We start from the raw sequence: 27,342 nt of genomic DNA, 5'->3' as shown, positions 1-27,342 counted from the left end.
GGACTGATGGAGTCCTAACAGTCAGAACCTCACTGATAGTGGAGTACAGAGAACTGACCCAGGAATTTGTAGATTGGTGCCGGCTGAACCACCTTAGGATCAGTGCTGGGAAGACTAAGGAGATGGTGGTGGACTTCCGCAAGCACAGACATCCTCCTTAACCAATGGACATCAAAGGGACGGACATTGAGATAGTCAACACCTATAAGTACCTAGGTTTGCTCCTTAATAATAAGCTAGACAGGGCAAATAACTTGGACATGAGTCACAGCAGGCTATACCTTCTTAGAAGGCTGAGAGCTTTTGGAGTGCAGAGGACACTTCTTGGGGCCTTTTTCAACTCTTTAGTGGCATCAGCCATCTTCTTTGGAGTGGCCTGCTGGGGTAGCAGTATCTCAACCAGGGAGAGGAAGACACTTGACAAACTGATTAGAAGGGCCACCTCCGTCCTGGGGAGACCCCTAGACCCAGTGCAAGTGGTCGGTGAGAGAAGGATATTGTCCAAGTTGATCTCCATGCTGGAGAATAACTCCTATCCCATGCAGGAGACTGTGATAGCATTGGGCAGTACCATCAGTGACCGACTGCTTCACCCCAATTGTGAGAAGTTGCGCTATTGGAAGTCATTCCTCCCTGCTGCTGTTAGGCTGTACAACACTGACCCAAGCGGAGATATTTGGGATCCTGCGGATATCATTCCATCCAGAGACTGAATTCTATAAGCTGTTATATCTATATCCCTTATCTTTTACTTTTTTGTTATCTGTACCCTGTACTGTAATGCCTTTATTATGGAGTTTTTGTACTTTCTGTGCTGCTGTAACATTGTGACTGTCCCTATGGTGGGACTATTAAAGGATTGCCCTATTTTATATGGAAATCAGCACTGCAGCACAGTGGCCAAGTGGTTAGCACCATTAGCGCTGAGATCCTGGGTCCGAACCTGACCCAGGACAACATGTGTATGGAGTTTGTATGCTTTCCCAATATTCGCATGGGTTTCCTCCCACACTCCAAAAACATACAGGTCCAATAAGGACAGGAACCGATGAGAGGGGTATATTTAGGAACATCTTGGGCTGGATTTGGCACAAGTGGGATTTCTCTACTTTTTTCTGAATTGCTCAAAAAGGGGTTGGGACTTAGTGGAAATGGGTGGAGCTTCATAGGAAAGGGTGTTCCGTTTTGCACCAAAATTATGCCACAATTCCGGCGTAAATTGTCTAAAAGTAAGCCAACCAACAAATGGTAGAAAGTTCAAAACAAGTGTCTATCCTTGCACCGTATTTATCATCTAGCCTGAGCCCTGTGAAAAATCTGGGGCAGGTCTAGACGGCCGATCTAAGTTTATACCATTTATAAGATTAGTAAATCTGGGCTCTGTGTGAACTCAGCCTTATAGCACACTGTGCATTTACATTTGGTGCATTTGATTTTTCTAACAGTTTTTATGACAAAAAAAATTCAATTTTTAGGTGTTGGGTGGAAGTCTATGGGAGTTATTAAAAAACAGAACACACATTTTCTTTCTTTTCTTTTTTGCGGTGGTTTTTTTACTTGAGGTGTGTGTTTTGGGGTCAGGCATTTTTTTCCTCATTATCTTTCAATTTTGTCCCATTTTTTTTTTTTTTGGGCCCTGCTTTAAAAAACGCAAGAGGTAAAGAGGGTTGTGTTTTTATATTATGTTCTTGTAAGGCGTTTTCTTTCTAAAGTCTTTTTTCCATACAGATCTACAGAAGGGACATTAGAGGGGGGCTCACACTTTCCCGCAGAAAAATGCATGGCTTGTAAACCATGCCGTATGCTCAAATACACTATTTGGGCAAAAAGGCCATAAAAATACGCTAATAAAACGACTATAAAAAAAAACAAAAAAACACACAACTCCAAAAGTGTAGTCTGGCCGCACCCTTATGACAGCAGTACATGGAAGCTACTCACCACAATATTTCTCATCGCAGTCTCGGTGGCAAGTTTCTTCACAATCTCAGGCGGTGCGATGGACCCAGCAATGACTCCTACAAAAATGGTCACAGACAATTTATCAGAAACTAGTTTTGTAGCAGATCTCATTCCTCGTTCTGCAAAATCTTGGAAATCATCCATACGAAATATAATATAAAGCTGACTGCACTGGACTGAACAGACCCGGAGTGACAGTGGTAATGTCAGAGCACAATGTCACAGTATCCTCCATGATCATCTGCTGACCTAAGTTCATCCTGTCCAGGACTACAGGGCTCAGCAACATGAGGTCCTGTAAATGACAATGTTTCACCGCTAAGACCCTCAGGGGGGTCACCTGTTCACACTGTCTATGGTCATTGATTGAGATAACTTTTCTTCACTGGACCACAGTATGTAGTCTATTGCTTGGGACTTTTTTTTGAGTCTCCCCCTCCAAACTCTAATTGCAGATCTCTGGACTGTTAAAATGCAGACTTATTACAGCTGTATCACAAGTCTAAAGCCTCTTGCACACGTGTCCCCCGCGGCTGCATTGCGGCCCGCATATGGCAGGTCCGCAATACACTGGACACCCGCCCATGTGCATTCCGCATCATGGATGCGGACCCAGTCACTTGAACAGGTCCGCAAATCCAGAGATGCGGTGCGGAACGGAAGCACTACAGAGTGCTTTCATGGGGTTCCGTTCCGTGCTGCATGCTGCACCTTGTTTTTTTCTTTTAAGGCGTTTTCAAATCACCTTTTCTCTGGGGGAAAAATGCCACGCTAGTGGTAAGACAGTGTGTGTGAAAAACATCAGGAAAAAAAGCAAAATAAGTTTGTGTGTGTATGGACCCTAAGGCTGAAAACACCTGTAGGTATTTTGTGTTATTTTTTTGTGTGCATGAGGCCTTAGACTTCTACTGAATGCCTTAAAGGATAACTGTCACACTTAGACCCTAATTTCAATTTTCATATATGTAGTTACTAATAACATGATATTCCAGAATCAGTTACTATTAGACTGACTTACCCCATATTTAATAAGATTCAGCCCTTAGCAACCAGTCTGCATAAAACTGCAATTTCTCTATTCAGTTAAGATGGCCGCCACTTCCCTCACCCTGAGGCTAATCCCGCCTGCCCTCAATACCCACAATGCATTGAGCGCATCACATGCACTAGCCAGTAACAATAGCCCCCAAAAGTGTCAGTAACCAGAGCTCTCCCCCCCTAAAGGGTTAATCTCCTGCAGCACAAAGGGGTCCTCTTACCACATGTTGCTTTCCTTTATACACTGAGCAGATGGCAGATCTCCCTTCCCTGGTGTGCGCTGCTCCAACTCTGCATTCTCCAGCTCTGAGTGAGGGAGCGTCTGCCAAGCGCAGGGACAGGGAGAAGTGCACACAGCCCAGGCACTGTTATCAGCTGCTGGGGAGGACCTGGCTTTAATCATTTACTTACAGTCCCTGGCCGTCAGTAATGTGAGCCTGCACACAGCCTTGCTTCTGCGTGCTCCGTCTATCAACACATAGACGCACCATGCCTAGCAACCCTAATTTAAGCACAGGTAAAAATAGGCAGTACAGGGAACACAAATGTGTTGCCCGCAGCGGCCGTTGCATGGGGGCTCCCTCTGCAGGGCGTCTTGTGTCATGGCGCAGCTGCACCATGGGGTCCGTCATCGCTGGCGCATGCCATCGGTGCGGGAGGACCGGCTCGCGTCCGGATTCGTACCATACGCGCCGAAGTGGTGTGTACCGAGGGCTGGAGACGGCTGTGCTGGGGGCCACTGCATGCACTTGTGCAGGGTTGTCATAGGCGGCATAACGGATGGTGTCCTCCTGGTGCACCGGGCATTGCGCGTGGGGGATTCAATCTGCTGCACATGGGGGGGGGGCGTCCGGTCGTTGCATGCACAGGAGCCGTGCTGCCCCCATGTCTGTCCGCTGCTGTGGCATCTTTTGATGCATGTGTCTTTACAGAGGAAGAGGTTCTAAGTTAGCTGTCTAAAATCAATACAAATAAGTCACAGGGGCCTGATGGGATACACCCAAAGCTATTAAAAGAGCTCAGCGGCGAACTAGCAAAACCATTAACAGATTTATTTAACCAATCACTGGCAACAGGAGTCGTCCCAGAAGATTGTAAATTAGCAAATGTTGTGCCGATTCAAAAGAAAGGTAGTAGGAAGGAATCAGGCAACTATAGGCCAGTAAGCCTGACATCAATAGTGGGGAAATTAATGGAAACCATACTTAAGGAGAGGATTGTGGAACATCTAAAATCCCATGGATTGAAAGATGAAAAACAGCATGGGTTTACTTCAGGGAGATCATGTCAAACTAATCTTATAGATTTTTTTGATTGGGTGACAAAAACAATAGATGGTGGAGGTGCAGTAGACATCGCTTATCTAGACTTTAGTAAGGCTTTCAATACTGTCCCACACAGAAGGCTTATCAATAAATTGCAGTCTTTGGGCTTGGACTCCCATATTGTTGAATGGATTAGGCAGTGGCTGAGGGTTGTAGTCAATGGAGTATATTCAGACCAAGGTCTTGTTACCAGTGGGGTACCACAGGGATCTGTTCTGGGACCCATATTGTTTAATATCTTTATCAGCGAAATTGCAGAAGGCCTCGATGGTAAGGTGTGTCTTTTTGCTGATGACACAAAGATTTGTAACGGGGTTGATGTTCCTGGAGGGATACACCAAATGGAAAAGGATTTAGGAAAACTAGAGAAATAGTCAAACATCTGGCAACTAAAATTTAATGTGGATAAGTGCAAAATAATGCACCTGGGGCGTAAAAACCCAAGAGCAGAATATAAAATCAGTGCTACAGTCCTAACCTCAGTATCTGAGGAAAGGGATTTAGGGGTCATTTTTTCAGAAGACTTAAAGGTAGGCAGACAATGTCATAGAGCAGCAGGAAATGCTAGCAGAATGCTTGGGTGTATAGGGAGAGGAATTACCAGTAGAAAGAGGGAGGTGCTTATGCCGCTCTACAGAGCACTAGTGAGACCTCATTTGGAGTATTGCGCTCAGTACTGGAGGCCATATCTCCAGAAGGATATTGATACTCTAGAGAGAGTTCAGAGAAGAGCTACTAAACTAGTACATGGATTGCAGGATAAAACTTACCAGGAAAGATTAAAGGACCTTAATATGTATAGCTTGGAAGAAAGACGAGACAGAGGGGATATGATAGAAACTTTTAAATACAAAAAGGGAATCAACAAGGTAAAAGAGGAGAGAATATTTAAAAGAAGAAAAACTGCTACAAGAGGACATAGTTTTAAATTAGCGGAGCAAAGGTTTAAAAGTAATATCAGGAAGTATTACTTTACTGAGAGAGTAGTGGATGCATGGAATAGCCTTCCTGCAGAAGTGGTAGCTGCAAATACAGTGAAGGAGTTTAAGCATGCATGGAATAGGCATAAGGCCATCCTTTATATAAGATAGGGCCAGGGGCTATCCATAGTACTTAGTATATTGGGCAGACTAGATGGGCCAAATGATTCTTATCTGCCGACACATTCTATGTTTCTATGTGGAACACGTTCCTGGCCAATTGGAACAGAGTCTCCCTGTTTGTGCTGCAATTGGGTCCCGCATCTGCCGTGATTTTCTCGGACGCGCCTCTTCCAGGGGTTTCGCGGCAATTTGCGGGAATCAGTGGTTCGCAGGTTCCTGGCCCTTAGAAATCTCTTCAGCCAGAGATTTTTTTAAGTCTTCTCCTTTATTGGAGATCTACCCAATCGTAGCGGCCGCCCAAGTTTGGGGCAGACAATGGGCCGATTCTTTGGTGGCATTCATTACCGATAATCAGGCGGTGGTAGAGATCATTACTAAGGGCAGATCAAGGGCACCCTGAATCATGTCTTTTTTCCACAGGCTGGTCTGGCTCTCCCTGCAGCACATTTTTTTATGTGTCATGTAGGTACATTCAGGGTATACGAAATGTTGCTGCAGATGCATTGTTGCGTTTTAATCTTCATGCCTTTTTTCAGGTTATGCCAGAGGCGAAACAAGTGGGACTATCCCCTGCAGCTTTCCAAACTCTAATCATGGATTAAAACCATACAGCAATTCAGCCAGGTCTCTCGTGCAAAAGTCTCCGTCTGTTAACATGGCCAGGAATTACAAAACCGCCTGGAACGTTTTTAACAGATTCGTACTCCGTCATCCAAGGGAGAACACCGACAACCAAGGGAGAACACCGACAAGACCACGTATTTTATGGCTTTCATAGCTTACTGCCACACTGACCTTAAACTTTCCTACCACACAATTAAATTGTATTTGGCCAGGGTTCAGCATTTTTCCATGTTAGAAGACCCAGATAGCAAGTCGGTTTTTACGTCCCAGGCAATCAAAGCCACTCTCAGAGGCGTACAGAGGAGTAGCGGGGGAACGGTCCCAAGCAGACAGCCGGCATCAGGGGAACTATTCAGAAAACTTTCCACCTCCCTAGATGGTCATCCTTTCGGGCCCCATTCTAGTATAGTCATAAAAGCGGCCATGTACCTCAGTTTTTACAGGTTCTTGAGGCCAGGGGAATTCACCAGTATTTCCGCCAAAGCCAAAAGCTTAACCAGGAGTCAGGTGGTATGGTGCAATGACCATTTCTCATTATATCTCACGTCTTCCAAAACGTCTCGAGTCGGGCCACCGGTGGAGGTCAAGTACTTTCAGACATTCAATGAATGGTGCCCAGTTCAGGATTTTAAGAAATTATTGTTGGGTTTAGGTGACTCCGCCCCGGACAGCCTATTGCTTCCATTTAGGGTCAGGGCCATCAGTTCATCTCAGTTCATCTCCCATATCCCTACCCTAGTAACTGGGTTGGGTTTTGATCCCAAAGCCATTTCGGTGCACTCTTTCCGCATTGGGGCTGCATTCGCGGCTTCAAAGCATAATGTCACGGCGGACGTGCACTCAGTATAAAAGATAACGCACCAACCAGGCTCTGGACGAGAGACAGGGGAAGGGTCACCTCCTAGCTCATCCCTGACCTCTTTCCCTGCACTGCTCAGCCCACATGCAGACCTTGAAGGTAGGTGTGCTGTGTCCTCCAGCCTGGGCTGACAAAACCCTGAACTCCCTGAGATGGTGAAGTGGGGAAAAAGGAGCAGCCTGCTCGCACAGAACCTGGATGGGATAGATGACACAAACAACCAAACTAGAAATGACACTTATCTTAGAGAGCAGGAACCTTCCCTCCAAGCTTCCCAGACCACAATGATGAGTATAATCCGCTCAGAGCACTTAGCTGGAGGCCATTTAAACTAATGACTCCACCCAGTGCACCTGATGAGAGGCGGATCCAGCACGGCACCAAAACAAATACTAAACTCGTGCTGCTATCCTGGCCGACCTCCGCACATCGTCAGAGTGGGGCATGACACATAATGTCCCAGGCCATATCATTCGCAAGATGGGTCGTTGGCACTCTGTGTTTTGCTCGATATATCCTGAATTCTCACGCTGAACTATTTGAGGCTTTATGATTTGGTTGTACATACTCAATAAAGTTATTCCTTATACTACATGGCTTGGTTTTTGCCCCCTTATAGGCCTACCCACGACATGGCTAAGGGCACCCCACCAGCTTTCCAGTCAGGTAAGCAAGCCGTTAGTTAGGATAGGTCAGTTAGGTCGTTATTTGTTAGGGATCCAGGTTCTCTTTGTCCGTAGCCATGACCACAAATAGATAATATGTAGGCTTTCACATCTGCGTTGGGGGCTCTCTCGCAGATTCTGTAAAAAAGACCTGAAAGGACTTTTTTATCTGGTAAAAAGGCAGGATCCGTAACGAAAACTGAACAGACTCCATTATAGTCAATGGGGTCTGCTCAGCTCCTTTCGGGGGTCAGTGTGCCCGATCCGTTATTTTCGTTGTTCTACTCATCTAACGAAGCAGAACAGAAATAAATAGCGGTGGTGTGGATGTGGCCTAAGAGGTGAGTATTTATGCAGGCAATTATAGTGAAGTGATTAAGTACAGTCCAATATGCTGCATCTTACCTGTACTTTATCACTTGGCTATAATATTGCACCTGCATTCACTACACACTGTGCCACAGACATCACACACTGCGACACAGACATCACACACTGCGACACAGACATCACACACTGCGACACAGATATTCCACACTGCACGTCAGACATCCCACATTGCGCCACAGACATCCCAAACTGCACTCCAGACATCACACACTGCACTCTAGATGTCACACACTGCGCCACAGACATTCTACACTGCAATCCAGACGTCACACACTGCGCCACAGACATTCTACACTGCACCACAGACTTCACACACTGCAATCCGGATGTCACACACTGCACTCCATATGTCACACACTGCGCCACAGACATCCTACACTACACTCCAGACGTCACACACTGCGCCACAGACATTCTACACTGCACCACAGACATCCTACACTGCACTCCAGATGTCACACACTGCGACACAGACATCCCGCACTGCACCACATACATCAGGGGCGTAGCTAAAGGCTCATGGGCCCTGGTGTAAGAGTTCAGCTTGGGCCCCCTTCCCTCAGTGCTTTGTGGCCAGGGGCCACACTGCACTACATACTTCACACCCTGCACTTCACACACACTGCACCACATACATCACACACTGCACCACATACATCACACCCTGCACCACATACATCACACCCTGCACTACATACATCACACCCTGCACCACATACATCACACCCTGCACCACATACATCACACCCTGCACCACATACATCACACCCTGCACCACATACATCACACCCTGCACCACATACATCACACCCTGCACCACATACATCACACCCTGCACTACATACATCACACCCTGCACTACACACACACTGCACTCCAGACATCACACACTGCACCACATACATCACACTCTGCACTATACACATTACACGCTGTCACCTAGTGCATGTCAAACTGGATGTCCGGGCTGTAGTTTTCCACCACTCCAAAACTCCACGCTATGTTCACAGTTGTCCTCAGGGACAGCGCACTGCTTCCCTACTCTGGCCCAGGAGCTAGCCCCTCCTCCTTACAGCTCCCGCCAGATGCAGGACACGATGATGCTCCGGCAACCCGGCCAAATAAACCAATAACAAAGCTCCTTACTGTACGCAGCTGCTCTGCCTGTGCTGTTCACTGTATGTCAGGAATAGGTCTAAGGCCTCACGCACACGGCCGCGTTCTATTTTTTTGCAGTGCGGACGGATCACGGACCCTTTTTAAGTTGAATGGGTCTCGATCCGTCCCAGCCGATGCATGGACGTTGCCCATGCACTGGGGACCGCAAATTGCGGTCCCCAATGCACGGAAGAGCCGGCATATGCATGAGGTCTAAAGGCGTATTGGTACGCCTCAATATTTTTTTGAGGAGTAAAATGTCCTGAACAGGCGTCTGACACTTGTACAGGCTTTATTGCGACCTCTGATAACAGCCTTATATAAGATGGCCGTCTTCACTGTTATTTACAAAGCGCCTGCTAGAAAACCGCCTGTCTAAACGGAAGGCGACACGGGAACTATGTATTTTGGATGGAGCTGCTTTTAAACTTTGGAACAAGGGCACATAATGATGATGAGTCTACATTCAGTTTTTCCAAAGAAAACATGCAAGAAATACCAGGCGCTGCGCCACAGACATGGACCCCGCAAATATCTGAGGGAGACACTAGAACGGCCAACAAACGGCAGAGCAAATGCCCTCTAATTACAAGTGGAAATCCACACACCATGGGTGAGATGAGAAGTAAGAGAAGCATAGTCTGGCTGCGCCAAAAGATCTATATACATGGTCGGAGTCCCGTACATCGTCGTGCATCTGCAAGACATAAGGAGGACCACATGTCAACAGTCTCCTACAGCACACAGGTGGCTTAAAGGCAACCTGTCACCATGAAAAGAAGTGCAGCCAGCATTAGGGTTGCACCGGGTATCACATTTTTTTTTTACCAGGTTCGATTTGATACTGGGATTGGCCTTTTTTCTAAACAAAGCTGTGCCATTGTACAGCTTAGTATCAGTCTCTACCAGAGACGATGTCCTCATAAGAAGGAGGGAGAGCTTCCCTCCCTCCTCACTGTGACGTGGCCGGCCACTGCCAGCAATGAAAACACTTAGTAGCCTTATGGGGGAGTATCAGGGAGCATAAAACGGCATGGGAGAGAGTAACTCACCACGGTCCTCGCAGTGCTGGATGCTGATAGTTAAAGGACCTGTGATGATGTCATTGCCGTGCACTTGTTACTGGTCACACGGCCATGACATCATCACAGGTCCTTTATCCTTCAACATTCAGACGGATCTTGCTGCAGGAGATGTTTCCTGCTGTTTTTACGGGTAGGTGCTTCATGCTATATGCCTGTATTAATGTGAGGCACATGGTCTTATTACTTTAGTACCTCCATGTGCCTCACATTAAGGCCTCATGCACACGATCGTTGTGTGTTTTGCGGTTCGCAAATTGCGGATCCGCAAAACACGGAAGGCGTCTGTGTGCAAATTGCGGAACAGCGCGGACAGCCATTAATATAACTGCCTATTCTTGTCCGCAAAACGGACAGGAATAGGACAGGTTATTTTTTTTTGTGCGGACCACGGAACAGAGCAACGGATGCGGACAGCACACGGAGTGCTGTCCGCATCTTTTACAGCCCCATTGAAGTGAATGGGTCCGCATCCAAGCCGCAAAAACTGCGGCTCGGATGCGGACCAAAACAACGGTCGTGTGCATGAGGCCTAATAGCAACAGTGGCCCCGCCACGTACTTCATATAATGGACAACATGGGGTTAATGATGCTGTCACTTACTGTTATTGTGAAGCATGTGGAGGTCCAAATTAATAACGCACATTAATAGTAACCCTGCCAACTACCTCCTGACACAATGGGCAACATGGGGTTAATGTGAGGTACATGATGAGGTTACTCTGATAGGAGACACAGAGGTCCAAATTGATAAAACCATGTGCCTCATTAACAGTAGGTAACCCCATCATGTACTTCACATTAACTCCATGTTGTCCATTATGTGAGGAGGGCAATCAATATTTTGCATTAAAAAAAAAGTGTGGGTATTTTTTGTGTGTTTTTTTGTGTGGTATCAAGTATCACAATACTTTTCCAATCAAAATCTTGGTATTGTGACAATTGGTATTGTGACAATTTTATTCATTTACATTCCTGCTTTTTCTCTATGACTGCATTGCAAATAGTGAAATCCGTGGTGGAGATCCGCAGTATAAACTGACATGCTGCAGATCTAGGGTCCATTCACACGTCCCTAGGTGTTTTGTGGTCCGCAAAACACGGACACTGGTAATGTGCGTTCTGCATTTCGAGGACCGCACTTCGCCGTCACTATAATAGTTGTGGAGAAGAATAGGACATTTTCAATTTTTTTTCAGGAACGGAATTGCGGATCCGGAAGTGTGGATGCGGACAGCACACTGTGTGCTGTCCGTATCTTTTGCGGCCCCATTGAAAATGAATGGGTCCGGATCCATTCCGCAACGTTGCGGAATGGATCCGAACTCATTTTGCGGATGTGTGAATGGACCCTTAAGCTAGTGCTACATGGCAACATTTCACGTAATGTATTTCAATGGTGTGGCAGTGTGACATGCTGTGACTGTGATGTGACAGTTGCAAAAAAAATCCATCCAGTTTGGATATTTTTGCGACTGTCGCGTTGCAGCAGCAACATGTCACACTGCCACACCATTGAAATACTTTACATGAAATGTCATGAGACTTTCTTGTTGCGCAACAAATGTCACCATGTAGCTTTACCCTTATTTTAGTTGCATGACACATGTTGCCATGTAGCCCCAGTCTTAAAGGGCATCTGTCAGCAGAATTGTACCTATGACACTGGCTGACCTGTTACATATGCGCTTGGCAGCTGAAGGCATCTGTGTTGGTCCCATGTTCATATGTGCCTGCGTTACTGAGAAAAACTGTGTTTTAATGTATGCAAATGAACCTCTAGGAGCAATGGGGGCGTTGCTGTTACACCTAGAGGCTCTGCTCTCTCTGCAACTGCCGTACCCTCTGCACTTTGATTGACAGGACCAGGCAGGGTAAACGTCATCGCAAATGGCCCAGTCTATCAAAGTGCAGAGGGCGCTGCAGTTGCAGAGAGAGCTGAGCCTCTAGGTGTAATGGTAACGCCCCCGTTGCCTCTAGAGTCTCATTTGCATATATTAAAACATCATTTTTCTCAGCAATGCGGGCACATATGAACATAGGACCAACACAGATGTCTTCAGCTGCCAAGAGCACATGCAACAGGTCCGCCAGTGTCATAGGTACAAAACTGCTGACAGATGCCCTTTAAAGAGGAACTGTCCCCTTCCCTGACATGTCTTAGTAACTACTTGCCCTATGTAATTTCTGGAGAATATATTCTTATGACTCTATGATGTCCCATTCTCATATTATTCCTGCTAGAAGTTATGAACGAAGGTCCAGCTGGCTTATCCAGTTGAGGGTGCGTCCCTTCCCAAGATAACACTGTCCAATCAGTGCTGCCAGTGTCAGACTCTGCAGGGACACACCCAGTCGAACCTTTGTTGCAAACTGTTGGAAGTTCATGAATAACTTATCCTAGGAATAATAGAGGAATAACACAACAGAGTCATGAGAATACATGCTCCAGAATTGTTATTACATGGGGATGCAATTAGTTACTAAGACAGACGACATGTCAGGAGAGAGGACCGATCCTTTTTAAAGGGAATCGGTCACCAAGAAATTCACACCAGTTACACCAGGCACAATGCCTCGTAGGGCTCGCTCAGCTGAATACAATCATACCTTTGACTTAGTGATCCGTTGATTCACTCTGCAGAAAAAATACTTGAATGCCTACGCAGATAAGCAGTTAAGTGCACCGAGGGTGGGCTCAAGCCCCTGTGGGCACCCCATCTCCTGCTTTCTCTGCCAGCGCCTCCCTCTCCTTTATTGACCGAGCCAGGTTCCTGCACAATCATCTCTGTAGACAGAGGTGCAGGCGTGAGATTACAGGGTGTGTTCCTGGTCCGCGTCAATCAAGGGGACGGCGGAATTCTTTCTAAGTGGAGAGCAGAGGGGCTTAGGACCGCACCGGAGGCTTAAAGGGGTTGTCTCACTTCAGCAAATGGCATTTATCACGAAGAGAAAGTTAATACAAGGCACTTACTAATGTAATGTGATTGTCCATGTTGCCTCCTTTTCTGGCTGGATTAATTTTTCCATCACATTATACACTGCTCGTTTACATGGTTACGACCACCCTGCAATCCATCAGTGGTGGTCGTGTTTGCACACTATAGAAAAAAAGCACTAGCCTGTGTGCACTCCCACCAAAGAGGCCGGGGCTTTTTCCTATAATGTATAAGAACGACCACCACTGATGGATTGCAGGATGGTCGTAACCATGGAAACGAGCCGTGTATAATGTGATGGAAAAATGAATCCAGACAGAAAAGGAGGCAATATGGGTAATCACAATACATTAGTAAGTGCCTTGTATTAACTTTCTCTACATAATAAATGCTACTTGCTGAAGAGACACAACCCCTTTAATTTACATATTAATAAAAAGTTGTTTTTCTCAGAAACAGTGCAACACAGGAACATAAATCGTTTTACTCAGCAGGATCAACCCTACTTGGATTAATCTTCATATATATATATATATATATATATCAATAATCTTATAAACTGTACACAGATAAACTGCATGAAGTAAAATAAAAGGGCAAATAAGACAGAAAAGTCTAAATAAAGACACGTACCTCTCCCGTGAAATAGCCTCCAATAAAGCACGAGCCTCAAAGGTTGGAGATGGAAAAACCACCGCTGGACCATACACAGCCATTACAAGACTGCCTAAAACGGAGCCCATGCAGTGGTAGAGAGGCACAGGAAGCGCTATCCGTTGTCCCTTGGGAAGGATAAGGGAAACTGTCAGAATGTAGGTTAGTGTGAACACATTTTCAGATAACATGCGCTTCCTCTAACTTACCTTCTTCCAGTCAAAGCCAATCCTGTGCCCTATCATAGCCGCATTGTTCACAATGTTATGGTGGCTCAGGGTCGCTCCTTTAGGATATCCAGTTGTTCCCTAAACGAAAAATGAAAACCAAGGACAAGTGGGTTAAGCTGGTTGTAAACATTACACAACTGTGAACCAAGTGCTAGTTCGTCCAACAGCTATCCCTCCCGACGCCCCCATACACACGCAACCTCTGGTTTTGGTGGCAATTTTCAAATGGTGACATCTGTAACATGCTTTTTGGCATTATAGAGAAGCTTAACAGAGAAGAAGGAGAGAAAAAAATAAAATAATAATAATATATATACTCATTTTAAAAAATAAAAAATGCCATGTATGTAGACTTTTTGATAATTTCCTAGAGACTTTTGGCTGCAATGTTTTTGACTTAAAAGAGGAGCTGTCACCTCTTCTAACATGTCTGTTTTATCACCTACTAATTCCCCATGTAATTAAAGCCTATACCTATGACTCTATGTTGTGCCATTCCTTTGAACTTCTATGTTGAACTTCAGGGACTCCCTCCCCCCAACTGGTAACACCCAACAGGACCTTCACTGTAAACTGCTAGCAATTAATTCATAACTTCTAGAAGGAATAATAAAGGAATGGTATAGCACAGAGTCATAAAAATAGATGTTTCGGAATTGTTATTACATTGAGAATGCAAGTAGTTGCTAAAAGATAAAAGGTCAGGAGAGGGGACAGCTCCTCTATAAAAAGCCAACGAAACTGCAGCAAAAAAATGATGTAAAATGCTCTGTGTTAATCCAGTCTTATGATACTAGATAATCAAAATAGTAGCACTGCACAACCCCTTGGTGTTTTGTACCGGTGTCTTGTGACCCACTTGGATCAGCAATCTACTTAACTGATACTACTCCAGGAGGTAGCTGCCTGGTGGTTCCCCTGCAGCGAAGTCTAGATCCCCGTATACAGGTTAAAGGGTGAAGGGCAGGGGACTACCAGAGTAACACCCTTAGGGGTAAGCCAAATCTGTTCAGTAGGCACAGCGCTTCCACACCTGCTTAAAACGTACATATCTGCCTATAGTTTACTCGAATTGAGCCCTAATTGTTTGTTCGGTTTGAGTCATAGACACTGGCCCAAAAAGTGGACAGTTTCACCAAAAAGTGGAAAAAATTGGCAAATCTAGGTTTAGACAAAAGTTTCCTAGTCCAAAGAGAGGGCATAGCTTAATGGAAAAGGGGCGTGGCTTGTGGGTAAACCGTCCGCCAAAATTGCACCACAATTCCGGTGTAAAATTTAGTTTTACAAGTAAGCTGACCAATGGTTGGTATAGGTTTAGAGAAAAGTGTCCGTCTCTGCACCACATTCACCATCCAGCCTGAGCCCCTGTGATAAATCTGGCGCAGGTCTAAGCTTACGCCATCCCACTGTGGACTGAAGGTCCATTTTCTGAAGAAGGGGCATAGCCCCGAAACGGGTTATTTGGACTTTACTGTTTTTATGTATCCACTGAAGTGGTTTTAATAGAGTGGAAAATCTTTGGAGGAAGCGCTGGATAAAAGTCTTCTTTTTTTCCACTGGATTCCTGCATTGAGCAATGATCATTTATCAACCCCAGGTCACCAGTAAAGTGGTGTCAACTTTTTGCACAAATACCACGCAACCTTTTGTGGTTTTACGCTAGAAAAAGGGAGACTGACAAGGGCAGAGCTTGGCAGGAAGAGGATTGCATCTCACTGCAGAATAAAGTAGAGCAAGACAAGCGTATAAAACACTAGTCGAGAAATTCTCTCCTATGATTTGATAATAATATTAGGGTCAACCTCCAGTCAACCCGGAAATAAGAGTTACTCACCATTTGTTACTCCTCCCCACCCCCAACCTATTCATGCTCAGAGTGGTCCAGGAAGAAGAGATTTGGGTTGTACAAGGGTGCTGCCACACTACATCTTTTTCTTGACTCGTAAAAATAATTTTTTTTAAGACACACGATTTTTTAAATACTTTTTTACTCCTATAGGCACACTCACAGCATGCTGCGATTTTAATAAAATATCAAGGGAGTAACAAAATATGGGGAAAAAAAGAAGTGTAGGGCGGTTTATGATTTCCAATTGGCCAGCATATCAGACACTGCAGTTTTTGTTCCAGAAGTAAAATGCAACAACAAAAAAAACACACGTGAAACCACCCTTAGGTCTCATTCACACGACCGTTGGTGTCCCGTGCCTGTGCTGTAAACCGCAAATTGCGGTCCGCAATGCACGGGCACCTTCCGTGGGGAAGGTGCATGGGGATCGAAGATCCCACCGTTCCGCAAAAAGATAGAGTATGTTCTATCTTTTTGTGGTGTGGAGGCACGGAACGGAACCCCAGAAAGCACTCCGTAGTGCTTCCGTAGTGTTCCGTTCCATGCTTCCGTTCCGCATCTCCGGATTTGCGGACCCTTTGAAATTAACGGGTCCGCATCCGTGATGCGGAGAGACAACAGAACGGAGCCCGTGCACTGCGGATCCGCAAATGCGGTCCGCAATACGGGAACGGGACACCAACGGTCGTGTGAACGAGCCCTTATGCACAGTTCTGACACTGGGTAGCAAGCGAAAACTTTAAGTATAAGGCAGAAGAACAAGACCGTGTCAACAGGGATGCCTAACCTGTGGTTCTCCAGCTGTTGTAAAACTACAACCCCCACCATGCCCTGCTGTAGGCTGTCCAGGCATGCTGGGAGTTAGAGTTTTGCAACAGCTGGAGGGCCGCAGGTTGGGCATCCCTGATTTAAAACATAACGTTGTTATTGCCTGCAGCTTTCACTAGAGGGCGCTCGGTACATTTGGTTTTACTATTTAGCTCAATGGCCCGGATTTACTAGTCCTGTAATCCGGCCATCTAGACCCGCACCAGATTTATCACAGGGGCTCAGGCTGGAGGATAAATGTGCTGCAGGGATGATAAATGTGCTTTCTTTGATATTTATGTCAGAATTGTGGCGCACTTTTGGTATACGGCCATCGCCGTCTACAGCACAAGAGATGAAGGACTGTGCCATATACCTGCATGTTACTGCAGCAGCTTGTAAACAAACAGAACACGGCGGACCAGCTGCGTGAAAATGGCGCAGCAGAAAGAGATGAGAATATACTGCCTTGGACAACCCCTTGAAAATGAATGCCTGCCTTGGAATACTATATTGTGTTATTAGTGTAGTACTGCTGCACAATCCTCAGCAAAATCCACATGTAAGGCTACGTTCACACAGAGAATTTCCCAGGTGGTTTTTGCAGCAGCTGCATTTTCCGCGGACAGCGCACGTACCCAATGATCTGAATGTGTCTGTTCACATTGGTCAGTGAAAACAAATCACGGAGACATGCACTACTTCTGTGAAACAGACGGACCAAACACGACCATTATGATCTATGGGTCTGTGAAAATAACGGATACATGAAGAGGGCATTGGCTATTTGCTCGGTCCTCCCCAATTACCTAACCCCATACTCCGAGCCCCTCCCCCCAAACCCCAAAGAAATAAACACACCACACCACTGCTTGGATTTAATCGGCCACAGCAGCCGTTTATTTAAATACATACAAATTAAATAACATAAGTTAACCAATGACGAGGGAGGTCCTAGAAGCCCCAATAACTTAATAACACTGGAACACCTACGTCACCATCTTACCCCCAGCCGTTGAACCCAGCTCGGAGGCAGCAACTGATGGCCACGTAATTAGTTCCTACCAGCTCCTCAATGAGAGTCCAGCCCCTCCCGCGGGGCCCTCCCATCCTCAGGTACCACCATATTCCTCCACTTCAAGGACCTCCCCCGCCTCCACGACTGCTACGACACAGAAAACAACAAACATCAACACCTCCCCTACCCCCACCTCCAACAGGGCAGGGTGGGTGGGCGTTTCGCTCCCCTGGCCGCACTGAACACTGCTCCGCCCACTTCCTCCTTCCCTGCTCCTGCCGCGCCCCCCGCTGCCTCGGCAACTCGCGCCTCCGCTGGATACCGCCCCCCGCACCTCTTAACCCTTACCTCACCTTCCCTCGCCGCCACGCCTCTTCATGCGCGTCCTCCCCCACCGCTGCGCTCCTGTCCGGCCTGACTTGAAGAGGGCATTGGCTATTTGCTCGGTCCTCCCCAATTACCTAACCCCATACTCCGAGCCCCTCCCCCCAAACCCCAAAGAAATAAACACACCACACCACTGCTTGGATTTAATCGGCCACAGCAGCCGTTTATTTAAATACATACAAATTAAATAACATAAGTTAACCAATGACGAGGGAGGTCCTAGAAGCCCCAATAACTTAATAACACTGGAACACCTACGTCACCATCTTACCCCCAGCCGTTGAACCCAGCTCGGAGGCAGCAACTGATGGCCACGTAATTAGTTCCTACCAGCTCCTCAATGAGAGTCCAGCCCCTCCCGCGGGGCCCTCCCATCCTCAGGTACCACCATATTCCTCCACTTCAAGGACCTCCCCCGCCTCCAACAACGCGCAGCTTGACCACCTCAACCCTGCGCGTCCCCCCACATACGTAACGCTATTTCCACACCACTCTGGAGCCCCAGAGACCACAGATCCGTCCCCACCGCATTCAGGTGCACGCCATCAGCCCTCCAAAATGCACCCTTACCTTTCTCCAGCACCTCATGCCGCACCACCACCCCGCCATTACGCGCCATAAACCGGCCCACCGCCCTATTCACCTTCATCCGCGCCTTATTAAGCCTCTCCACCGACCTCGCCTCCCTCCAAACCTTCCGCGGAACAATGTCAGACCAGACCGTGATCACCCCCGGAAACAAAGCCCAAATCCTGAGCAAGTCGAACTTAATATCACGAACCAATTCCCTAAAAGGCCGCTTACCCAAGTCATTCCCCCCCACGTGCAAAACCAACACGTCCGGGGGACGGTCCAACCGCACAAAATGATGCACCTCCCTCATCACCCCGCCCCACAACATACCTCTCACCCCTAACCACCGGACCGTAGCCAACTCCGGACTGAAACCCAACTGTCGCCCACTCGGCCGCACATCCGCTCTGATCGCACCCCAAAACACATAAGAGTGCCCCAAAATCCACACCAACGCCGCCGCCGTCCGACCTGTAAACACAAAAGAACATAATTAACACCAAACCACCACCCCAATCCCATTACAACAAAGCAGGCCGCACATAAGATCTAAAACGCACCGACTCCCACCGCCCAATCCTCCTAATCACTTCTTCACTGGCGCCCAGCCTAGCGGCCTCAGTCGCCGCACCAATCCGGAACGAATGCCCAGAATAATCCTTGACCGGCACCCCCAACGCCCTCAAACACTTCCGAAAGACCGTCAGAAATTGAAACCTAGACAAAAAGGAACCATCCTCATGCCTAAGGAAAGGAACCCCGTCCCTCACCAGGCCCGCCCCATAAGACCGCACACACCGAACTGGGCACATAATACACCCCGGAACCGAAAACAACATGAAACGACGCCCCCTGCCCTCCTGATCCGTTTTCGACCTGCGAATCCGAACGGACAACCTGTCCCCCAACAACTCGATATCCTCACTCCTCAGCCCCCCCAGCTCGACGAACACTGTCACACACCAACTCCCCCCAGCGAAAGGCGCCAAAAAACGCCAACGCAAACGCACCCCTAAACAGCCCCAACTCCCACCCGGAACTGCAAATCCCACTCAACTGGTCACCCATCCGCCCCAACAACTCAAAAGACACCGGCCTACGACAATCCGGCCCCCTGCCCGCGCCCCTCCGCCAACCCTTCAAAACCTGCCGTACCAAAAATTCCTTCGTCAAATCCCGCAGCCCACGCAGCCGGAAAACGAACGCGACCCCTGCAATAAAATGGTTCACCTTCGACACCGACCACCCCTCGCCCTTCAGCTGTCCCAACAATATCAACAACCTCACATCCCCATCACCGCCCCCAGCCCCCCAAGCCCCGTTCCAAGACTCCCAGATCGCCCACGCCTTACCATATTCCCTCCACGTCCCCGGACTCAACGAATCCCTCAACATCCCCATCACCTCTCCTCCAAGATCCCCCACAGCCACGACGGACACTCCAGACCCACCGCCTCCGCTTCTGGCGCTAGAAGCCGGAACCGCTCCCACTGTGAACGAGAAAGAGAATCCGCCACTGAGTTAGACACACCAGCCACATGCTCCGCCACCACCCACACATTAATAGATAAGCAGCGCAACACAAAAAACTGCAACAGCCGCACCACCGGCGGAGAAGATGCGGACAAACTGTTGATAGCCTGAACCACCCCCAGATTGTCGCAATGAAAGCGCACCTTCCTGTTCCCCAATCTCTCCCCCCACAACACCACCGCCATCACAATGGGAAAAAGCTCCAACAAAGCCACATTCCTCACCCACCCCCGACTGACCCACGAGTCCGGCCACACGCCTGCGCACCATTGACCCTGGCAATAAGCCCCAAAACCCACCCCCCCCCCCCCCGACGCGTCAGTATATAACTCCAACTCCACACTATCACACAATTCCTCCATGACCAACGACCTACCATTGTACTGACCTAAAAACTCCTGCCCACACCCTCAAATCCCCTTTCAACTCCTTACGCAACCTGATAAAATGATGCGGCGCTGACACCCCTGCCGTAGCCGCGGCCAACCGTCTACAAAAAATCCTACCCATTGGCATAATTTGACAAGCAAAGTTCAATTTGCCCAACAATGACTGCAACGCCCGCAACCTAATCTTCTCCCCTCCTATGGCCCTGTCAATCTCCTGACGCAAATCCACCAACTTATCCTGGGGAAGTCTGCACTCCATCCGCTCCGTGTCTATAACAATCCCCAAAAAACACAATTCCGTCACCGGACCAACTGTCTTCTCCCGCGCCAACGGTACCCCAAAACGCGCAAAAACTGACTGCACCGTGTGCAGCAACAAAGAACACACCCGTGAATTCGCCGCCCCCAAACACAAAAAATCATCCAAGTAATGGATAACAGATGAACAACCGGAAACCTCCACCACCACCCATTCCAGAAACGAGCTAAAAGTCTCAAAATATGCACATGAGAGAGAGCACCCCATCGGCAAGCACCGATCCACAAAATACTCCCCATCCCAAAAACAGCCCAACAAACCCATGCTCTCCACGTGCACCGGCAGCAAACGAAATGCCGCCTCCACATCAACCTTAGCCATCAACGTCCCCCGCCCCAACCGCCTTACCCATCTCACAGCCGCATCAAAGGACGTATAGACCACCGAACAAAGTTCAGGAGCTATACCATCATTGACCGACGCCCCTTTCGGGTAAGACAAGTGATGAATGAGCCGAAACTTATTCGGCTCCTTCTTCGGCACCACTCCCAGCGGAGACACCCTCAACCCCGGGATCGGCGGTTCCTTGAATGGACCCGCCATCCGCCCCAACTCCACCTCCTTCCACAGCTTCTCCGTCACCACATCCGCATGATCAAGCGCGGACCTAAGATTCTTATGAACCATAGGCCCCGCCGTAACAACCGACGGAATCCGAAAACCAAAACTAAACCCATCCCCCAACAAAACAGCCGCAACCCGATCCGGGTACCTATCTAGGAACACCTGCATCTCTTCCAACCGCACCGGCGTCCGTCCCCTTTCCAGCGCCATCCCCGCCCCTATTCCTGCCCCCTTTGAAGCAACGGTTGGCGCCATGGGCCCCCCCACACCCCGTGCACTCGTGCTTAAACTTGCACTTGGCCCCAAATCTGCAATTTCCTTCGTTAAATAGGAAACACAACCCCTTTGCCGACGCCGCTGCCAAGGCACCCGGGGAAGACCCCCCGGACTCCCCCCGAAAGGACTGCCCAGTCCTGGGAGCCGCCGTCACCCTCAACCACAACCCAATGTCCTTATGATCCCATCGGATATCGGGCCTAACCGCCTTCCGCTGCCGAAACTGCTCATCATACCGGAGCCAACCCATACCCCCATAAACCCTATACGCCTCCCCAATCGCGTCCTGGTAGCAAAACAGCGCCGAACAACAATCCGGCGACCGCTCCCCAATGACACTCGCCAATATGGCAAACGCCTGCAACCAATTAGCAAAAGTACGCGGGATCAACCGATGCCGCCGCTTATCCTCATCCTCCTTCTTCCCCTCATCCTTCCTACCCCTATCCAGGTTAAACCATTCCAACGGAAGCAGCGAGAATATCTCCACATACTCCCCCTTCCAAATCCTCTCCCTCACCTCCTGTTTCAAATGAGCCCCCAACGGCCCCTCAAAGCAGACGTACACCTCCCCTCGCGCTTTATCATCCAACCTCTGCACTTCCTCCTCTCCCCCCGCCTGCGTTTCCACTGACACCGACCCCCCCACAACCCCCGGCGACCCTGCCACGGACCCCGGTACCACCCCCCCACCCCGGCAACGGAGACCCCGCACCCGCCCCTATACCCGATAACCAACCCGCCAGACCCCCCAACAACTGCCCCAAACCCCTACCAAACTCCCCCATGGACCCCCCCCCCCCAGCAACCGGGAAACCCTGCGCTAACATGGAGCCCCACGCAATCTCACCAGGCACCGCGGGCGCTGTGACTCCCGCTGCCGCAGATCCTGACTCCCGCCGACCGGACACTTCACCGTCCTGGATCCTGGACGTCGACGGCTGTTCATCCCGGACCACCTGCACGACCCTCTGCACAACACTGGACGGGCCCCGGGCGAAGACCTCGGCGCCCCCCACGGCAAGGGGATCCTCATCCGCGCTGCTCCCATCTTCTCTGGACCTGCGCCGGCATCCGTCACCACCCAGCGCAGCCCGAGGAACCACGACATCGTCCAGAAGCCGAGCGGACCGCCCGCTTAAGGAGGGACAGGGCCGGTCCGCCGTTCCCGGTCCGGAATCCACCAGCACCGCCGCAGGGAGCGGGGGAAGGGGCGTCCCGCTCCGCTCAGGGCCCCGCCGCGTGACGGGATTCCTTCCACGGCGTGAGCGACTCGCAGTAGGCCGAGCGGCCGCTCTCCGCCGCGAAGGGTCCACAGAGGGGCTCCCTACTCGGCGCCGGGCCCGTGGGGTGACTTCAGGGCTTAGGCGCGCCGGCGGAACCCCACGCCGCGGCCGGGCAGCCCGAACTGTGGGGGAAATCTCAGGAGCAGGGGACACCAAACAGGCACCAACCTGCTCCTGCAGCCAGCCAGGCCCCCGCACCTCCGCCTCACGCCGCAACCGCTCCAGCATGGCATCCACTGATAGGACAGGCGCCGACATCTTGCCGTCCGTTTCGCTCCCCTGGCCGCACTGAACACTGCTCCGCCCACTTCCTCCTTCCCTGCTCCTGCCGCGCCCCCCGCTGCCTCGGCAACTCGCGCCTCCGCTGGATACCGCCCCCCGCACCTCTTAACCCTTACCTCACCTTCCCTCGCCGCCACGCCTCTTCATGCGCGTCCTCCCCCACCGCTGCGCTCCTGTCCGGCCTGACTACATCAGTGTTGTGTCCGTGTTTGGTCTGCTTTTCACTGACCACTGATAGGACATGCTCTGGAAATTAATTTTCAGCCTAAGGGCTCATGCACACAAACTTATAGGGCCAGATTTATCATGACTGACAGCTCACTCCACTTTCACATATGGCTAAAGTCAGTTTTAGCCAAGTCAGATTTATGATCGGCCTTTTAAGACTGTAATAAATGTGGTTTGACGGTAGCAGTTTATCCGTCCGTAAGCAGCTTTACAAAAGTCGCACGTCTTTACGAAAAAGTTGCATGTTCTTGTAAAAAGTCGCATAAGATAAGCATAGTCTGCACTGGAGTGATTTTGCACATTTTTTTGCGACTTTTTAAATGGTCGCAATAGTAAATCTGTCTAGAGATTCATTTACATAAGAAAACACGCCCACTTTCAGAAAACTGGCGAGCATAGCGCAGAGCCAATAAAAGTCGCAAATTTTTGCACAGTTTAAGCGATTGCGCAAAAACTTGTGACTTTTTCACTCCATTATTCTGACTTGAGCTAATGATAAATCTGGCCCATTTTATTTCCGTGTCCTTTCGGGTTTTTTTTGTGGACTGTATGTGGAACCATTTATTTCAATGGGTCCGCAAAAAAAAAAGGAAGTTACTCCATGTGCATTCCATTTCCGTATGTCCGTTCCGCCAAAAAGTAGAACATGTCCTATTATTGTCCGCATTACGTGCAAGGATAGGACTGTTCTATTAGGGGCCAGCTGTTCCGTTCTGCAAAATACGGAATACACGCGGACATCATCTGTATTTTTTGTAGACCGCAAAATATATATACGGTTGTGTGCATGAGCCCTAACAGTGTTCGTGGAATACGGATGACACACGGAAGACAAAAAGTACGGAAACACAGATCCTTCATGGATAAAATACGGACAAATGTTAACGAGTCCTATGGATGTGTGCTCACAGTTGTGTAAACACACAAAATGACCCAAGCGGTCGGTCGCACATGTGGTAGCAGAGAGATAGCAGAGTACAGCGCTCTCCTATCTCCGGAACTCCCATAGAAATGAATGGAGCGGTTGTGCACATGTGCGGAAAGCAAAAAGGGGCCTGCAGAGGGTACAAGGCCCCATTCTCATGATCGGTGGGGTTCCCAGCGGCAGGACCCCCACCAATCTGATAGTTATTCCCTATCCTGTGTATAGGGGGATACCCTGTACCTACCAGAATACCCCTTTAATGTGGTTTTTTGGCCTCCCATCAATTTCAATGGTACTCTGAACATTTTCCCCTCCACAACGTGCATTTTCAATATGCGTGGATTTCCCATCAAAATTCTGCTCAGATTTTGGTGCAGAAAACTATGCAAAATTCAAACAGTGTGAATAGGGCCTTAGGCCTCATGCACAGGAACGTATTTTCTTTCTGTGTCCGTTCCATTTTTTTTAGCGGAAAAAACCCCCCATAACATATCAAAAACATATCAGTCCTCGTGTGGACACACAAGGACTGATATGGTTTTGTGATATGCATAATACTCTGCTACGTCTCTGAGTATAATAAACCATTCATTTATTTTATTTTTGGTGGTGGTTCTTCACTATTTGCGCAATTTTGGCCTTCACAGAAGGATGGATTTGGAATCAAGAAATCCCTTAGGCCACGATGTTCATCTAGCGTATATCTAAGGCTACTTTCACACTTGCGTTCAGAGCGGATCCGTCTGAGACGGATCCGCTCATATAATGCAGACGGTGGCTCCGTTCAGAACGGATCCATCTGCATTATATTGTTAAACAAAATTCTAAGTGTGAAAGTAGCCTGAACGGATCCGTCCAGACTTTACATTGAAAGTCAATGGGGGACGGATCCGTTTGAAGATAGGTGACACAATATGGCTCAATCTTCAAATGGATCCGTCCCCCATTGACTTACATTGTAAGTCTGGACGGATCCGCACGGCAGGGCGGACACCCGAACGCTGCAAGCAGCGTTCAAGTGTCCGCCTGCTGAGCGGAGCGGAGGCTGAACGCTGCCAGACTGATGCATTCTGAGCGGATCCGCATCCACTCAGAATGCATTAGAGCTGGACGGATGCGTTCGGGGCCGCTTGTGAGAGCCTTCAAACGGAGCTCACAAGCAGACAGACGAACGCTAGTGTGAAAGTAGACTAAGTGTGGATTTTGGTTCATAAGCGGGATACCAACTGGAAGTTTGGAGTAGCGCGGTTCTATGTCGAAATAAACAGAGGGTGCACTTGGTGGCAAATCCGCTGTAAAATCCATGAGAAATTTGCACTCAACTCAACACTGCATGAGCGGATGGTGGCGATGGTAAAAAGTCCAAGGGTCAGCGACAGATGTGCTGGGTCTGCGTAACCTTATGATTGCGAGATACAGATTCCCCACCAGCATTAATGAAGACCAGAGCCAATTAATGAGTAAATAATTGAACGTAGTTCCAGCCATAAGCCAACTTTAGTAAGAAAACGATCCTTCCTGACCTTGGAAGGCTGCAGGGGTCTGAGTAATGATTGAACGAGAAATCTACAGTCACTTACCAAATGCTGGCGCTCGGACTGCTGCCAGCGGCTGAGAGACAAGGTCAAACCTAAATGGCTTCTCATGCAAAAAGATGAATCTATATCGGCGGAGAAACTCCTGCAGAACCTTCCTCCATGACAGTCTATGAATGGGGTGTCCAGCAACTAGCTGGGAGTCTGTCACCTCGAAATCGGCTTCGTAAGAGCTTTCTTGTAGAACCTGGATCTAATCTCGAGAAATGCTTCTTTTTCATTTTCATGCAAATACCTTTTTGGGTGCACAGTGGGCAGGGCTGCTCCTTTTGGTGCACCGCTGCTCAACAGTAATGGCACCCAGCACCTCCCACTCTTGTCTTGTTGACAGCCCCTTCAGATTTTCAGAGCTGATAGAAATGACAAAGGAGATGCCAGGTGCACCGAACGGAGTGGCCCCGCCCACAGTGCACCGAAAACCTTATCTGCACAAAAATAAAAAGAATTTCCCAGGATTAGAGGACCGGATTTCACAAGAAAAGATATGATCATGCTTTGGGGCACCTACCCTACATGGTGGTGTGCTTACTGTGACCGACTCCTCTGTCTGTTAACCCCTTGGCACCCCAGGCACTTTTTGTAATTTTTTCAGCCCCGCCTTCTAAGAGTCATTAACATTTGTCGACATACCCGCAGGAGGGCAAAGTGGTTAAAGGGGTTCTCTAAAAACAGGAATCCTTTTTCATACGTGCAAGCAGGGATTAAAAGAAAAGAAAAATGCAGTCTACAACGAATGGTCTCGTGGCAGTGGTCACATGTCACCGCTGAGGCCAGCCGAGGTGTTGTGCGTGTAGACACTTCTGGTGTAAAAGGGCCCGAGAGCGGAACAGAATGGAGCTCAGCACTGGAACGGACGCTCCAGTGACAGTTTTTTTTAACTGCAAAACAGACAAGGATAGGAATTGTTCTATCGTATTTGGGAGGCCTCGGAACGGTCACATGGCTGCGGAGAGTGCGCAGATTTTTTGCTGTCCTATTGAAATTAATGAGTCCGCATCAGAACCGCAAAAAAATGGCAGTTAGGGTGCAGAGGATATATTAAAAAAAAAAAACACTGCTGTCCGCATCAATATGTCCATTCCACGGCCCTGCAAAAAAGACAGAAGATGTCCTATTCTTGCCGTTTGGTGGACAAGAATAAGCATTGTTACAATGGATCCACCCAGAAAAAACATGCAACATGGACATTCTGTGGTGAATTCAGACGACTGTATGTATTTTGCAGTCCACACAAAAAATACAGAGCATGTCAGTGTGAAATCCGTGTTGCATCCGCTTTTA

General features: G+C 48.6%; 1 protein-coding gene across 1 annotated transcript in view; it reads right to left on the bottom strand.

Moving 5' to 3' along the window:
* Positions 1-27,342, bottom strand: part of ACSF2 (acyl-CoA synthetase family member 2) — a 170,414-nt gene that overhangs the window by 32,510 nt on the left and 110,562 nt on the right. Inside the window, exons 7-10 of the mRNA XM_044300135.1 lie at positions 14,010-14,108; positions 13,780-13,928; positions 9,733-9,821; positions 1,942-2,018 (exon numbers count right to left, since the gene is read on the bottom strand). Of these exons, the coding sequence (XP_044156070.1) occupies positions 1,942-2,018; positions 9,733-9,821; positions 13,780-13,928; positions 14,010-14,108 (414 nt within the window). The remainder of the gene's footprint in view (positions 1-1,941; positions 2,019-9,732; positions 9,822-13,779; positions 13,929-14,009; positions 14,109-27,342) is intronic.

Source organism: Bufo gargarizans, chromosome 6 (assembly GCF_014858855.1).
Source record: "Bufo gargarizans isolate SCDJY-AF-19 chromosome 6, ASM1485885v1, whole genome shotgun sequence".
In the NCBI taxonomy this organism is placed as follows: domain Eukaryota; kingdom Metazoa; phylum Chordata; class Amphibia; order Anura; family Bufonidae; genus Bufo; species Bufo gargarizans.
The sequence above is the reverse complement of the archived record's forward strand: the minus strand, read 5'-3'. Positions and strand labels throughout refer to the sequence as shown.